The sequence below is a fragment of the Pristis pectinata genome, chromosome 12 (genome assembly GCF_009764475.1).
Source record: "Pristis pectinata isolate sPriPec2 chromosome 12, sPriPec2.1.pri, whole genome shotgun sequence".
In the NCBI taxonomy this organism is placed as follows: domain Eukaryota; kingdom Metazoa; phylum Chordata; class Chondrichthyes; order Rhinopristiformes; family Pristidae; genus Pristis; species Pristis pectinata.
In genome coordinates this window covers 49801246-49818581 of record NC_067416.1, presented here as the reverse complement: position 1 = coordinate 49818581, position 17336 = coordinate 49801246, and the positions used below count along the sequence as shown (strand labels likewise).

The 17336-nt window shown below is 47.1% G+C and overlaps 1 protein-coding gene across 1 annotated transcript in view; it reads left to right on the top strand.

The window, feature by feature from the left end:
- Positions 1 to 514: 514 nt before the first annotated feature.
- LOC127576396 (zinc finger protein 665-like) overlaps positions 515 to 17336 on the top strand; it is a 62934-nt gene continuing 46112 nt past the window's right edge. The window contains exons 1-3 of the mRNA XM_052026908.1: positions 515 to 1443; positions 11455 to 11650; positions 14815 to 14885. Of these exons, the coding sequence (XP_051882868.1) occupies positions 720 to 1443; positions 11455 to 11650; positions 14815 to 14885 (991 nt within the window). The 5' untranslated portion in view covers positions 515 to 719. The remainder of the gene's footprint in view (positions 1444 to 11454; positions 11651 to 14814; positions 14886 to 17336) is intronic.

Sequence of the window (17336 nt, the reverse complement as noted above, 5' to 3'; positions counted from 1 at the left end):
GGAGGGGGAGGGAGGAAGGGGGGGAGGGGGAGGGGGGAGGGGGAGGGGGGGAGGGGGAGGGGGGAGGGGGAGGGGGGGGGAGGGGGAGGGGGGGAAGGGAGGGGGAGGGGAGGGGGGGGAAGGGAGGGGGAGGGGAGGGGGGGAAGGGAGGGGGAGGGGAGGGGGAGGGGAGAGGGGAGGGAGGGGAGAGGGGAAGGGAGGGGAGAGGGGAGGGGAAGGGGGGAGGGGGAGGGAGGGGAAGGGGGGGAGGGGGAGGGAGGGGGAGGGAGGGGAAGGGAGGGGAGAGGGCAGGGGAAGGGGGGGAGGGAGGGGAGGGAGGGAGGGGGGAGGGGAGGGAGGGGGGAGGGGAGGGGAAGGGGGGGAGGGGGAGGAGGGGGAGGGAGGGGGAGGGGGGAGGGAGGGGGAGGGAGGAGGGAGGGGAAGGGAGGGGGAGGGGAGGGGGAGGGGGAGGAAGGGAGCGGAGGGGGGGAGGGGAGATGAGCCGGGACCGTCCCAGCGCGGCGGCCCGCTGTCTTTCTGGAGCTCGCACCCATTCTGCCCCCGACGGGAGCTTCTCCTTGGGCCCAGGATTCGGTGCAGCCTCGGCGTTGACTTGATCCACGACCCGGCGCTCAGCTCTAAGCGTCCGGACCGGCCGGGGAGGGACCTTCAGCCGCTGTGTGAGTGGGAAGGAGTTCACTGCCTTACCCCCCTGTTCACGCCCTCCTGTCTCCACAGCCATGAATCCACTTCAGTGCCCTGACTGCGGGAAGAACTTTAAGCGACCCAGTGACCTGCTGACCCATCAGCGGGTCCACACCGGGGAGAGGCCGTTCACCTGCACCGAGTGTGGGAAGGGGTTTACTCGGTCATCCAATCTGTTGACACACCAGCGGATTCACACTGGAGAGAGACCGTTCATCTGCTCCGAATGTGGGAAGGGATTCACTCGGTCATTTGACCTGGTGGCACATCAACGTATTCACACTGGAGAGAGGCCGTTCAAGTGCACGGAGTGCGGGAAGGGATTCGCTCACTCAGTCAACCTGGTGACCCACCAGCGAGTTCACACTGGAGAGAAGCCGTTCACCTGTTCTGAGTGCGGGAAGAGATTCACTCAGGCATCGCACCTTGTGACACACAAGCGGATTCACACTGGAGAGAGGCCGTTCATTTGTTCCAAATGTGGGAAAGGATTTACTCTGGCATCCCACTTGGTGAGACACCATCAATTTCACACCGGACAGAGACCATTCATTTGCTCTGAATGTGGGAAGGGATTCACTCTGGCATCACACCTGGTGACACACAAGCGGATTCACACTGGAGAGAGGCCGTTTGTGTGCCCCAAATGTGGGAAAGGATTCACTCAGGCATCACACCTGGTGACACATCAGCGAACTCACACGAGAGGCCATTTGTCCACTAGGGGTGCAGGAAGGGATTCGCTTGCTTATTCTCCTTGCTGACGCACCAGCGAATTCACACTGGGGAGAAGGATTAAATATGCCATATCTGGAATATTTAAACACCAGCGAGTTGACAAGTGATTGCAGGAGTTACTGCAGCCATTGATCACACCCAAGATTGGCTGGAGCTGCAGTATGTTTCTGCCAACGTTAGCAACATTTGAACATTTTATAGTGTGAATCTCTCTCATGAGTATGGAAGGATAGAGTTAAATTACTGGACTAGTCAGCAGGGGCCCGGACACTTTAACCAGAGATGACAATCCCCTGGGTGCCAAAATGGGATTATGAGCTTTATTAAGAGCCATGAAACCTTTGGATTGTGGTAAAAATCCTCCAGTGAAGGATCTCCACTGCCTTTGAGGTTAAAGAGATAATTTGGGGTGAAGAATAAATATCAGTGTTACCAGTGATATTTGCATCTTATGAATTAATAAACAAGGAAAATCTACGGTAAATAAATCAAATCAATTAGCTTGAGAACCCAGCAGCCTGGGATGTGCCGAGTTTTGAGCTGGAACCTTTGGTCTTCAGATATTCAGCAGCTGAATATTCTGGGTTTATTACCAGACTTCAGGTGCCGAGGGTCCACGTACAGCCCAGGCCAAAATGGACTGTAATTCCAGTCAAATTGTCACGGTGTGATTTTTGTATTATAAAAGAGAGGGTTCCTGCCAAACTTTAGCAACCTAGCAAGAAAACTATGGGCAGGATTGATCCATTGTACATAAGGGATCAGACTCCTCTGAGTGATAGCCAGGCTGACTGGTGTTCAAAGGTCAAATGGTGTTAAAGAGAATTGTACGTGAGGATTTTGTTGAAAGGAAACCACATCAAAGGCAATAGAAGATTTGTTTTTATACCTTATTTGTAAACATAATAAACTACATTGGACTGTAAGTAGGACTGCTGCCTCATAGCTCCATTGACCTGGGTTCAATCCAGGTCTCTGGCACTGTCCATGTGGAGTTTGCATGTTTCCCTCTGACTGCATGGGTTTCCCCCGGATGCTCTAGTTTCTTCACATGTCCCAAAAATGTGCGAATGGGTAGATCAATTGGCCACTGTAAACAGTGAGTGGAGAATCAGGAAGGAATTAATGGGGATGTGGGGAAATTTTAAAATTGGGTTGGTTCTTGACAGTCAGTGTTTTGTCTGTGGCCCAAAGGGCCTGTTTCCGTGCTCCGTGACTCTACTTTCATTTCATCATTCATTTTCACTGCTTGTGAGCCTCGATCAGTTTCACCTGCCCAGATGGGTTCAGGTCAAATTCAAGAGCGTCACTCTGGTACAGATTTATTGGCATCCAATATGGGGCCTGATCCAGGGAAAAATGGAAGATGCCTGAGAAATTCTGATCGGTCCAAAGGTTTTTTGAATCCTCTGAAGATATAGAGGAATGGAAGGAAACTTCTATGGATGAGAAATTGAAGAGGCATGAAAATTGTGCAGATATTCACAGAGGGGCAGAAAACACAATAGTTTGCATATGAAGATCAGTGTTATTCTTGGGTAATAGTCTTAGGTATAGTTAAGCAGGGAAGTAGACATAGTACATTAAAGCACAGTACAGGCCCTTTGGCCCACGATGTTGTGCTGACATTTTATCCTGCTCTAATTTCTATCTAACCCTTCCCTCCCACATACTGTAGACACATGAATGATAGAGAAATGGAGGGCTACCTAAGAGCCTCTTAAATGTCCCCAATGTATCTGCCCTCACAACCTCTGCCGGCAGTGCGTTCCACGCACCCACCACTCCCGTGTAAGAAGAAAAGCTTACCTCTGACATCCCCCTTATACCTTCCTCCATTCACCTTAAAATTATGTCCCCTCGTGTTAGCCATTGTCACCCTGGGAAAAAGTCTCTGACTGTCCACTCGATCTATGCCTCTTATCATCTTGTACACCTCTATCAAGTCACCTCTCTCCAAAGAGAAAAGCCCTAGCTCGCTCAACCTTAGAAACATATTTACCATGAACACCACCCTTTAATACACTTATTGTATGTTAATCAGAATAGCCCAGAATGGACTGCAATTTAAGTATGAAGAATTACTAATTGTATAAGCAACAGTCTTAAGTATATATTCTACATTATTAGGAATTGTAATATAACAATGCACAAGGGGCTAAGAGATTCAGGAATAGGAGGGTCAGCAGTTCAATATTGGCTGTTGGAGAGGTGGACGTTAGCCTGAGAACATTTGGATAAGGACATTTGGCACTGTAAGGGTGGCACAGCTGGAAGAGTCACCGCTTCACATTGGCAGAGACCCGGGTTCAATCCTGCCCTCCAGTGCTACCTGTGTGGAGTTTGCATGTTCTCCCTGTGACTTATGCGAGTTTTCCTCCGGGTGCTCCCGTTTCCACTGACATCCCGCAGATGTGGCATGGTAGGACAATTTGCCACTATAAATTACTCCTCAGAGTGTAGGTGAGTGATACAATTTTAGGGCGAGTGGATAAGTTTGCAGGGAACATAAAAAACGGGATTAATGTAAGATTAGTGTAAGTGAGTGGTCGATGTTTGGCGTGGACTTGGGCTGAAGGTCCTGGTTCTTTGCCGTATCTCTATGAATGTAATTTTAGAATTGGGATGGGTGAAGAGAAACTCGATAGATGGGAACTGTAAGTCACAAGACACTCCGAGTTTGGAACCTGATGTCAGTGAAGGGAATAAAGTCTTCCTAACCTGGCCTACATGCAGTGAGTGCAGAACATCATATTGGGCAAGTGGGATGGACTAAGGTGGTCACCTATCCACTAACAGTACCATTCATGGTCATTATCACTGCTGAAAAACACCACTGGCACTATCTGCCGGCTGTCAATCGTCATCCAACCGAATCCCATCAGAGCACCTCCCCACATGCTCAAATGAAAGCTCGATATAGCTACATCTCTCCCCTGGACTCCATATGGCGTTTCATCCACCAACAGTGGTTTTTAAGGTTATCTGTTTATTCCACCCCAGTTCAGGTTTGAGAAAGTATTGTGCGATCCTTAAGGCCTGTGTCACAGAATGGAAAACTTAAAAGGTGGTGGCAGAGCCACATCTGTTCTTGTATTTTGCAGATAAAGGAACTTCTAAAGGCCTTGGGGGATTTTTATTTGTGGCTAGCTTGTGTTGCAGAAACATTTGGCAATGGAATATTGTGAATCAAAAGTCATTTATTTAGCCTCAGTCTTAGAGGGATGCAGTACGGAAACAGACCCATCGAGTCTGTGCTGACCATAAAATGCCCACTTACACGAATCCTACATTAATTCCATTCTCCCTGTATTGTGTCAACTCTCTCCAGATTCTGCCATTCACCTGCAGCACACTGGGAGAAATTTGCATTGGCCGATTAACTTACTGACCCAGATATCTGGGATGTAGTAGGAAAGCAAAACATGCAGAGGAGGCCCACTCCGTCACAGGGAGAACGTGCAAACCACACAGACAGGTCCTGAGGTCAGGATTGAACCCGAGTCTCTGGTACTGCGAGGAAGCAGCGCTACTAGCTGTGTGAATGAAAAACATGATGGATGACAATGTCAGGGTGGTGTGGAGGGAGTGGAGAGCAGAGCGTTCAGAAGGGGTGAGGTTGGAGTAGGTGAGGGGAGCAGAAAAGTCAAGACAGCTGATGTCGCGCCGACAGTTGCCCATGGAATCTCGATGGAAATCTATCGATGGATAGATCCAGGGAGGGTAACGAGCCCGGTGGGGGGAGACCAGGGGGGAGAAGAGGGCTAGAGGGGGGACAACGGGTCATTAGGAGGGGGAGAGGACTCCTTACCGAAGAAGGAGGCACGGAGGTGGAGGGAAAAGAGCTCAGCATCATGCCGTGCACGGAATTCATTGAGGTGGGGAGCTTGGCATCGTGCCGGGCTTTTTTCCGGACCCCCACCTCAATGAATTCCGTGCCCGGCACGATGCCGAGCTCCTTCTCCTCCACCTCCTTCTTCGGTAAGGAGTCCTCTCCCCCTCCTAATGACCCGTTCTCCTGCCTCCAGCCCTCTTCTCCCCCCTGGACTCTCCCACCGGGCCCGTTACTTTACCTGGATCTATCCATCGATAGATTTCCATCGAGATCCAGCATCTGCAGTCCTTTGTTTCTCTACTAGCTTGCACCACTGTGTAACCCAGGAGGTATTTAGGAAGCAGTCCATGATGGACTAAACAAGTACCCCCAGCAATTGTTAGGATAAATGTTAATGGCTTATATTCCATGTTTAATGGTACCATTGTCAAGGTTGTAGAGAGAAGCACTGGGAAGTCCAGTTCAGAAGCTAATGTGGCTTCAAGTCGGTAGACAAGGTTAAGGAAAATTTCTTGTTCAATAAATTTAGGAGAGATGTTGAAACCGGATGGAAGAATTATAGAAGGGGCAGATTATTACCCCTTCTATCAGAAGATGTACGGTGTTACTGGGGTCTATGATCTGAAGCTGCAGTCACTGGTAATTGGTTTATTATTGTCACATGTACTGAGATACAGTGAAGAGCTTTTGTTTGCCTGCCAACCTACAGATCATGCCGTACACAAGTACATCGAGGTAGTACAAAAAGGACCCAAAAAAAGAACAGAATGCAGAATATACTGTTACAGTTACAGAGAAAGTGCAGTGCAGGCAGACAAAGAAAGTACAAGGGCCATGTCGAGGTAGACTGAGAGATCAAGAGTTTGCCTTTATCGTACAAGAGGTCCGTTCAAGGGTCTTAATGCATCACCTGACCCCCGGCAATATGCGTGAGGAAGCCACGCAAATGTACAGCAGGATATAAGAAATAGAAGCAGGGGTAGATCACCTGCTCTGCCATTCATCAACATCCAGCACTGTCCCCGAATCCTGTGATCCCCTTACCACCCAGAAATCCATCAATCTCTGTTTTGAATTGAACTCAATAACAGATCTCCTGGAGCAGAGGACTCCCAAGATTCACTCCCTCTGAGTGAAGACGTTTCACATCTCAGTCCTAAACAGCCTGCCCCTTATACGGAAACTCTGTTGCCTGCTCCTGGATTCCTCAGCCAGGGGAAACATCTTCCCTGGATCAAGCCCTGTCCAGGTTCTGCCAGAGTCTCTGGTGCATTGGGGAATCAATGATTTAGATCAGCAATTGGAAACCATTCTGAAGGAGATCTCTGCTCAGGACGATGCTATATGTAGTTAGGCCGATTGAAGGGAAGCAGTAACTTGCCGTAACATACTGCCCAATTCCGAGGATCAGCGTATGGACTTTGTGAAAGGACAACAAACTGTAACGTGAAATCTGCATCAGGGAGACACGGAGTTTGTAACTCACCTCACAAGGGGGTGGATTTTATTGGGTAACCACAAATGTAAGGACTTTTATTTACGGAAAGAGCTAGCTTCTGTGACATTAGTTAGAAACAGAGAAAAACTACAGCACAATTCAGGCCCTTCGGCCCACAAAGCTGTGCCGAACATGTCCCTACCCTAGAAATTACTAGGCTTACCCATAGCCCTCTATTTTACTCAGCTCCATGTATCTATCTAACAGTTTCTTGAAAGCCCCTATCGTATCCGCCTCCACCACCGTTTCCGGTGACTAAGGCAAAGCTAGTGCGGTAAAATCTGAGTTAATCGGCAATTTACAGTCTGGCGTGCTTTTGTAACTGGCCTTTCAGAGAGGAGCCGGACTGAGGTAGGCGCTCGGAGAAGGGACAAAGGAGGACTGAGGTCAGGATAGTGCTGGGACAAGGAACAATGGGGCTAAAGGAGGAGGCTGGTCTGAGGGAGTGGCTGGGCTGATGGAGGGGCTGCAATGACTCCAATGGATAACCGTGATTACCCGGCATTCGTCAAATCCGGCACATGGAGTCATAGGTGCAGCGTGGAAACAGGCCCTTCATCTCATTGAGTCCGCACCATCAACCACACACTTCATCCTCCCCACCTTCTCATCAACTTCCCCCATGCTCACCCATGCACAAGGTGAAACTTACAGTAGCCAATTAATCTACCAATCTGCACATCTTTGGGATGTGGGAAGCAACCCACAGGGAGAATGTGTAAAATCCATTCAGGCAGCACCTGAAGTCAGGATTGAACCTTAGTCTCTGCCACTGCAAGAACAGTAGCTCTACTTAGCTACACCACCGCGCCACCCCTCATGCAGATAATGGACCTTTTCCCCTTCAATCATTGTGGGGATGGGAGTTGTGTCAATCAAATTGCCAAAAGGGTGATTTGGGTACCATAAAATAAGGAGGGTTCAGAGCAAGACTTAGCAACTTGCAAGGAAATCACTGACAGGATCGATTGCCTGTAAACAAGGGAACAGACTCCCCAAGTTATTGGCAGGGTGAATAATGTTTTTTTTTAGATAAAAGGAAACAGGTATTAAAGGGAATAATAGATTTGGCTTTATATTAGCGTTGAAAGCCTGATAAACTGTTAATGGAATGTTGAAATACAAACAGAAAATACTGTTCACTCTCAGCAGGTCCGGCGGGTCTGTGGAAAGAGAAAAAGAGTTAAAATTCTGATGAAAGGTCTTGGATCTGTTACATCCATTTCTTTTTCCACAGATCCTGCCTGACCTGCTGAATACAAACAGCATTTTCTATTTTTATTTCACATTTCCAGCCTCTGTATTTTTGTTTGCATTTACTGCTGGAACATGGAGCTCTAGTGCTTTGTCAGCCTTGACCGATTCTACTGCCCCAGGTAGGGTCAGGTGGAGCTCAAGAATTACTGTATTCGAGGGGAAATCAGGGTCACCAAATAACAGGCATTACAACAAGTCACACTGATGGGATGTTACAATAACATCTGCACTGAAATATCATTATAACATCTCAATATGACAAAGCATTAGAGAAACAACTCACATTTGAACAGCTTCCGTTTATGGTGCATTATAACAACTACTAAAACTGACGGGGCAGAAGAGCAACGTTCACATCAGTGGGGCATTACAACACAAACCGATGTTGATCGACCATTTCCCAAACAACTCACGCTGACAGGACATTGCAGTAACAACTGGAACTGAGCAGAGTTTACAGTATCTCCATCACCAGGACCATTATGACAACAACACGTTGTTACATCATTACAACAACAACTGATGGGGCACTAACATCTTTCAGCCAGCAGGACTTCACAATAACCATGCACGTTGACAGGGCTTTACAACAACAACTCACATCAATGGGGTATTCCCAACAACAAGAAAGGAGATTTCAACAACTTACACCCACAACTCACCCTTGAGAAAGCATTGCAAGAACAACTGACACTGCAAGGGCGTTACTACAATGTACAATTCTGCAACAACAATCGGCATAGGTAACATGTCATGACATTTTAAAAAGCGTTATAATAACTATTGGCAATAGTCGAGCATAACAGCTACACATATTATTAGTGCAACATTCTGTATTAGTACTTTTTATAACAACAATTTGTATTGATAGAGCATTGCAACAGCAGTTCATATCCATAAGACTTCAATAGCCTCCTAGATGCAGTGATACAACAATAACTGACAATGATAAAGTCATCACAACAACCTCATCTTGATAGGATGTTGCAACAACTCACAACCAAAGGACATCATAACAACAACTGGCATTAGAAGAGCATGACAACAATCCACATTGATAGTATATTAAAAGAACAAATGTCAGTGCAAGATATTACAAGAAGAATTCACATTGTAGAATCTTAGAACAACATTCTCATTGCTAGGGTCTGACAACAGCTCAACCTTTGCAAGAAGCCATGTCTTCAGGGAGCAATTCTCCTGGTCGAACCTCAGCAAGGAACCAGGTGTGTGTGTGTGTGTGTGTGTGTGTGTGTGTGTGTGTGTGTGTGTCTGTGTCTGTGTCTGTGTGTGTGTGTGTGTCTCTGTGTGTGTGTGTGTGTCTGTGTGTGTGTGTGTGTGTGTCTGTGTGTGTCTGTGTGTGTGTGTGTGTGTCTGTGTGTGTGTGTGTGTCTGTGTGTGTCTGTGTGTGTGTGTGTCTGTGTGTGTGTGTGTGTCTGTGTGTGTCTGTGTGTGTGTGTGTGTCTGTGTGTGTGTGTGTCTGTGTGTGTCTGTGTGTGTGTGTGTGTCTGTGTGTGTGTGTGTGTCTGTGTGTGTCTGTGTGTGTGTGTGTGTCTGTGTGTGTGTGTGTGTCTGTGTGTGTCTGTGTGTGTGTGTGTCTGTGTGTGTGTCTGTGTGTGTGTGTGTGTCTGTGTGTGTGTGTGTCTGTGTGTGTGTGTGTGTGTGTGTGTCTGTGTGTGTGTGTGTGTGTGTGTCTGTGTGTGTCTGTGTGTGTGTGTGTCTGTGTGTGTGTGTGTGTGTGTCTGTGTGTGTGTGTGTGTGTGTCTGTGTGTGTCTGTGTGTGTGTGTGTGTGTGTGTGTGTTCTCTCCAGGAGGATGTCCTTAAAACGGGCGGGATGAGGAACGAAGATCTAAAGAGGAAAGAACCAAAAGCAGACGAGAAGCAGGGCTAGAATAAAACAAACAGTTAGCAAAGGAAAATGGGAGAGAAAGTGGAATAGAATATGAGGAAAAAGAGAATGGTAAATTATAGAAAATATTAAAAGCAAATAGAGGGGAAAGAATTGAGGGAGTAGGGAAAACAAATTCAAACAAGAAAAGATAAAGTGAGGAAGAATGAACCAAAAAAGTTGTTTTATTAATCATACCAAATACAATAGTAACCTTAATGGGAGATAAAATGCTGCAGAGTATTTTTCCCCCAAAGGTTAGTGGAATGCACCTGTACTGACAGGAGACGAGGAGGACATTTTCAGCAGAGATTTGTCTGTTTGAAGATGTGGCAAATTACCCAAGGAACCCCTCTGGGATAATGAGTTCAAAGAGGCAACGTATCTTGTCAGCACAGCGGTGCAGCAAGGAGAGCAACTGTTTCGCAGCTCCAGCGCCCAGGTGCTGTCTGTGTGGAGTTTGCATTCTCCTTGTGACTGCGTGCGTTTCCTCCGGGCACTTCAGTTTCCTCACACATCCCAAAATCGCGGGGATTAGTCCGTTAATTGGCCGCTGTAAATTGCCCCCAATGTGTAGATGAATAGTAGGATCCGGGGAGAATGTGAAGGGGGAGGGGGAAGAAGAGTACGATTTGTGTAAATATGCGCTTGATGATCAGTGCGAACGCGGTGCGCCGGAGATCTTGTTTCGGTGCTGCATCACTATGAATTTAAAGGTGGCCGAATTTAAAGAGCTTCTGCTGATATACAAGGGCAGATCGAAATAAGGCTCAAAACGTTAATTAGGCGTCAACTTTAAAGATATCCATTTCCCTGTTACCTTCCGATTAAGACTACTGAATTTCAATGAATTCATCACAGAGCGTAAGAACGCAAGGCGACTGCTTACATCCGAGATTGTACTGCCATGCCGGATGTGAGCTGAATCTATCTACCTGCCTTTCCATATCATTTCTTAACATGCTCATTTACAGAGAACGTGTAAATCTCACAGAAAGAAAACAATGCCAATCTCGCATAAAACTGAAGAGATTCTTGTAAGGAGGTTTTTATTTACTGGATATTCCCTCATCCCGGTCTCATTCTCTCTTCCCTCATTACCTTCCTGAATTTACGGAGCGAGAGCTCGCAAGGTGTGTACAATCCATCAGCTCCCAACTCACCGACCAATCTTTTCCCCGCCCGCCCATTAAGCATTGATGAAATCAATGGCGACCTCGCTACCTATAATCCTCTGCGGACAAGAAACCGCCCGGTTCCGAACAGTCCTGAAAACGCGCATGCGCCGCCTTGGGACCCCCGTGTATCCCGGGACGGGTGGGGGGGAGGGCTTCCCTGTCTAAGTACCGGGTCCCTGGATATGGAGCGTGGATGGACGGAGGGAGGGCTGGCCGGGTGGGTGGTTCCCACTGGAGCTGCTCCATGGGCTCAGCCTTGATATTGGATGAACGTTGCGCCAAGCTCCTGGAATCTCCATCAAGGCTGTAGCGGGATCTGACTGGGGAGGAGTTCACTGATTTACTTTCCTGATCAGAACACTTCCCTCTCCGCAGCAATTAACCTATTTCAGTGCTCTGACTCCGGGAAGCACTTTACTGGATCTGGTGATCTGATGACACACTGGCGAGTTCACACAGGAGAGAGGCCGTTCACCTGCTGGGAGTGTGGGAAGAGCTTCACTCCGTTATCCCACCCGGTTACACACCAGCGAGTTCAGTGTGGAAAGGATTCATCCAATTATCCCAGCTGGTGAGCCATCAGGGAGTTCATAATGGGGAGAGGCCATTCACCTGCTCTGAGTGTGGGAAATGATTCACTTGGTCATCCCAACTAGTGACCCACCGGTGTGTTCACTCAGGGGAGAGACAATTTACCTGCTCCCAGTGCAGGAAGAGAATCACTCAGTCATCTGATAAGGATTCAACACTGGATGTAAACAACAGCAGCAGAAATTTGCAGAATCCAACTCCTGCAGTCACTTGTGAACCTGTTTGTGTCTCAAGAGCTACAATGTTCAATTATCACACACTTAATCTTTCTTCCTCCCCTTGTGGATGCACTTGTGTTACATCAGGCTTGATGAGTAATTGAATCCTTTCCCATCGTTTGAGCAGGTAAGTGGTCTGAATGTGGCAGAAGATTCACTTGCTCATCTGACCTGTTAATACATGTGAATGCACAATGGAGAGCGACCATTCATCTGCTCCATGTGTGGGAAAGGATTCATTCACTCAACCAAACTGAAGTGACATTTTTGTGTTCACACCAGGGAAAGGCCACTTACTCAATTTTTCATCAAGGCTGCTGTAGCACAAGTGCATCCACAAGGGGGAAGTTGGATTCTGCAATTCCTACTGTTGCTGTTCAACGCGAGTGTTGAATCCTTCTAATTGGACACAGTCAGGGTTTGTTTCTGTTTATGTCACCAAACACTATAACTGATCTGAATTTTATATTCCAGACCCGACCAACTGGTACAATTATGTTGAGGTCAGATATTGAATTTGCTTCCAGAGGCCAGGACCATTGATCCAGAAACAACAATTTGAATCCTAAACTGGCAGCTTGAAAAACAGGTCAGGCAACATCTTTGTGGAAAGAGAAACTGTCAGTATTTCAATTCTGAATCCCTTCATTTGAACCTGAATCATTAACTGGACCTGAATCTTTGTTCCAAAGATTTTTTGAAGTTTTCCTTGATTTCAACTGATCCATTAAATCTGGACTTACTGGATAGTTGTAAAAACACATCAAGTTCATGCAGTCCTCCAGGAAAATAAATCTGCTGTTCTCACCTGGTTCGGTTTGTGTTTAACTCCAGAACCAAACATAAACATTGGTGGCACTTTGTCACAGCTAGTAGAGCTGCTGCCCCATAGTTCCAGGGACCCGGGTTCAATCCTGACCTCAGGTGCTGTCTGTGTGGAATTTGCATGTTCTCCCTGTGATGGGGTGGTTTTTTGTTTCAGTTTCCACTCAAATCCCAAAGACACGCTGGTTAGTAGGGGTTAATTGGCTGCTTTAGAATGTATGTAATTGAAAGGTAGAATACCAGGGGGACTTGTTGCAAATGTAGGGAGAATAAAATGGGACTGGTATAGGATTAGTGTAAAAGGGTGTTTGATGCTTGGTGCAGGCTCAGGTGGCTGAAGGGCCAGTTTCTGCGCTGCATGAGTCCATGAACCAACATTGTAGTAGGGCTCTTGACTGTCTCCAAGGTTAAGGGAAACCAAGGATGGAGAATAAATATCAGCATTACCAGTGATATCCACGCCTTGTGAGTTAATAAATAATGTCTATGTCAAATAAGTTCTTTTGTAGACCAGATGGGTTGGGCAGTGGTAGCAGAGTGTAAGCTTGTTTATATTTTTATATATTTTCCAGGATCTGAGTGTAGCCCATCCCAAAATGCCCTTCAGAACCGCTTCAAGGACTGGTGGTAGATTTCACAGCCAGGATGGTACGTGAAGTGGGGTGGAACTTGGAAGTGGTGGTGTTCCCAAATGCTTGCTGCCCTTGTCCTCCTCTGTGGCAGAGCCTGCAGGTGCTGTCGGAGTAGTCTGGAGAAGAAACTGTTGTGTAAATTATAGATACTGCACACAACACCCACTGCACGCTGGCGTGGAGAGAATGAATGTTTAGGGTGGTTGCCATTCAAGTCGGCTGCTTTGTCCTGGATGGTGATGAGCTCCTTGAGAGTTGTTGGACCTGCACTCATTAACTATCCTGACTTGTGCCGTTTATTTAGTGAAAATGCTTTGGGGTATCAGGATGTGAGATGTGCTGCAGGATACCCAGTCTCTGATCTGCTAATTTAGCCACGATACTTATGTGACTGATTAAGTTTCTGGTTGCAGGTGACTCCCAGGATGTTGATCATGGAGGACTCAGTGATGAAAGTGCCATTGAATATCAAGGGTAGGTGGTTAAATTCTCTCTTGGTGGGATCTGTCATTGCCTGGCACTTTTATGGTATAAATGTTACTTGGCGCTTATCAGCCGATGCATGAGTGTTGTCTAGGTCACGTTGCATGCAGGTATGGACTGCTTCATTTGTTGAGATGTTCTGAATGGAATTGAACATTGTGTCATCTTCAGTGAACATCCCCACTTGGAAGGAGGTCATTGATCATGTAGTTGAAAATGGGCCCAGTACGCTGTCCTGAGGAATTCTCAGTCAAGTCCTGATGCCAGAACTAAATTGGTAAATTAGTTTATTATTGTCACGTATAACCGAGGTGCAGTGAAAAACTTTGTTTTGCATGCCATCAATACAGATCATTTCATCACAACAGTGCATTGAGGTAGTACAAGGGAAAACAATAACAGAGTGCAGAATAAAGTGTTACTGTTACAGAGAAGATGCAGTGAAGGCAGACAATAAGGTGCAAGGCCATTGTAAAAGTAACTGGAAATGTAAGGGTTAATAACGTACAGCTGCTATTGCTACAACCATGGCGTGACTATAGTTATGACTGCAAGATGTGCAGGTGCTTGGGTGAAACAAAGAAGTGCTTAAGGCATATCTTGTTTTGCTAAAGTTTGCCGTAAGCAACTGCCCAAGTACATGTAACTCTGCACGTAGGCAACTTTAAGTTAAGTAGAAAAGGAGGGACACAAATATGTAAATATCTGAGTGGGGATCAGTACAGAGCTTGGGTTACACTGTTTACTCTTTCTCTGTATCCCTCACTCCCACTGGCATTAAATAATAAAGCATTAGTTGTACGCTCCTCGGTTCTGCTGTTGTCTGCTTTATTACAGCACGGATCGACTTTCACATTGGCGTAGTCAGCAGGATTTCGCTGGGACACCTGGGTACCTCTGGACTGAGTAAGCGGCAGATGGCGTTCGGGAGGCCGAAGGGAGAAATAAAGGCGCCTTCAGACCCCTTGTGTCTGACTCCTACATAGGTGTCCGGGAACACTGTGGTCCCTCGTCCAAGGTAGACCTGGTTCCCTGCCGAGTTCCGAAAAAGAACCAGGTAAGAGGAAAAGAAAGCATACAGGTAGGAAACCATTTGTTTGGTGAGAGATAGATGATTTGTATGGAAGATTAGTAAGAGTTCGTATGGAGTAAGTTTGGCAGAATAATCAGAGTTGGTATGGAATAAGTTCACTTGGAAAATTAAAGTAGTAATACAGGGTTCATTTGGAATACATGTGACATAAATATAGTCTGGCATAAATTTGAGATTCGACTTGTGGCAGAGAAGGCCAGGATAAATTGTAGTTTGGACATCAGACGTGTTCTAAAATGGGACAGAGTTTAGATAAAAGTGATGGAGGGGGGGCCCCCGGTGCAACAAATGTGTTATTTGCATCCAGAACATCAAAAAGAGTATCGACAATTGTCAGCAGCACGGGGGTGGTGCCGGAGGATTGGAGGGTTGCGAATGTTGTCCCCTTGTTCAAAAAAAATAGGGACAGGCCAGGGAATTATAGACCGGTGAGTCTCACGTCTGTGGTGGGTAAACTGTTAGAAAGGATTCTAAGGGATAGGATTTATGAACACCTAGAGAATCATGGACTGATTAGGGACAGCCAGCATGGCTTTGTGAAGGGAAGATCTTGCCTCACAAGCCTGATAGAGTTCTTTGAGGAAGTGACCAGGAAGATTGATGAGGGCAGTGCGGTGGATGTGGTTTACATGGATTTTAGTAAGGCATTTGATAAGGTTCCTCATGGTAGGCTTCTTCAGAAGGTCAGAGGCCAAGGGATCCAGGGAAGCTTGGCTGTGTGGATTAGGAATTGGCTTGCATGTAGAAAGCAGAGGGTTGTGGTGGAAGGAGTGCCCTCGGATTGGAGGGCAGTGACTAGTGGTGTCCCGCAGGGATCGGTTCTGGGACCTCTACTTTTTGTGATATTTATAGATGAGTTAGATGAGGGGGTGGAAGACTGGGTTAGTAAGTTTGCAGACGACACTAAGATTGGCGGTGTTGTGGATAGTGTGGAGGGATGTCGGAGCTTACAGAGGGATATTGATAGGATGCAGATCTGGGCTGACAAGTGGCAGATGGAGTTCAATCCGGAGAAGTGTGAGGTGGTACACTTTGGAAGGACAAACTCCAGGGCAGAGTACTGGGTGAATGGCAAGGTACTTGGCAGTGTGGAGGAGCCGAGGGATCTGGGGGTTCATATTCACAGTTCATTGAAAGTTGCCTCACAGGTGGAAAGAGCAGTTAAGAAGGCCAATGGGATGTTGGCTTTCATAAATCGTGGGATTGAGTTTAAGAGCCGCGAAGTGATGATGCAGCTTTACAAAACTCTAGTTAGGCCACATTTAGAGTACTGTGTTCAGTTCTGGTCGCCTCATTATAGGAAGGATGTGGAGGCATTGGAGAGGGTGCAGAGGAGATTTACCAGGATGCTGCCTGGATTAGAGAGTTTTGAATATGAGGAGAGGCTTAAGGTGCTAGGGCTTTATTCACTGGAAAGGAGGAGGATGAGAGGAGACATGATAGAGGTATATAAAATATTGAGAGGAATAGATAGAGTAGACAGCCAGTGCCTCCTTCCCAGGGCACCAATGCTCAAGACGAGAGGTCATGGCTTTAAGGTTATGGGTGGGAGGTTCAGGGGAGATGTCAGGGGGAGGTTTCTCACCCAGAGAGTGGTTGGTGCATGGAATGCACTGCCTGGGGTGGTGGTGGAGGCAGATACATTGGACAGGTTCAAGAGCTTGTTGGATAGGCACATGGAGGAGTGTGGGATGGGAGGATATGCGGGAGGAAGGGGTTAGGTAGTGTGAGGGTGGTCTGATGGACAGCACGACACGGTGGGCCGAAGGGCCTGTTTTGTGCTGTATGGTTCTATGGTTCTAAAATATCAGGTAATGAAGAGTGGCCGATCGGTGGCATGTGGTCAGTGGAGGTTTTAGAGAAAGCAGAACAATCATTGTGGGAAAGGGATGTCGGCTAGAAGTGGAAGAAACTAATTAAGGAATGGAAAGAATGAGGTTTAAAAAAATGGCCAGATGTAATAAAGACAATGACAACCCCGGGGACCCACTGTCAGGCATGGCGACCCTATTCTTGCAGAATGATGAGGATGAGGAATTGGAAGATTCCTTATGGGCGAGACCACACCCACGTGCACCCCAGCCACCACAACCCCCGCCACAGGCACAAGCCCCCCAACATCCAGACCAAATACCCCAAGCCTCGTCCCACGGTAGTCACGGTGCAGAGGGAGGGGGAATAGCTGAACGTGCAAAGATGAAGCCCCGATCTAGTCAAACTGATGGTCATATACTTCCTCTTCGGGTACTCCCTAATCCTCGAGCTGGCGATCAGAATCAGCCAGAGACAGTTCAGGTTTATACGCCCTGGAAACCCCAAGAAATGTTATTGATAGCTCATCGTGCCCCAGATTGGAACAAAGACCCGGTTGGATTTGTTAACTACATACGGTCGACACAAACCATGTACGGAGTC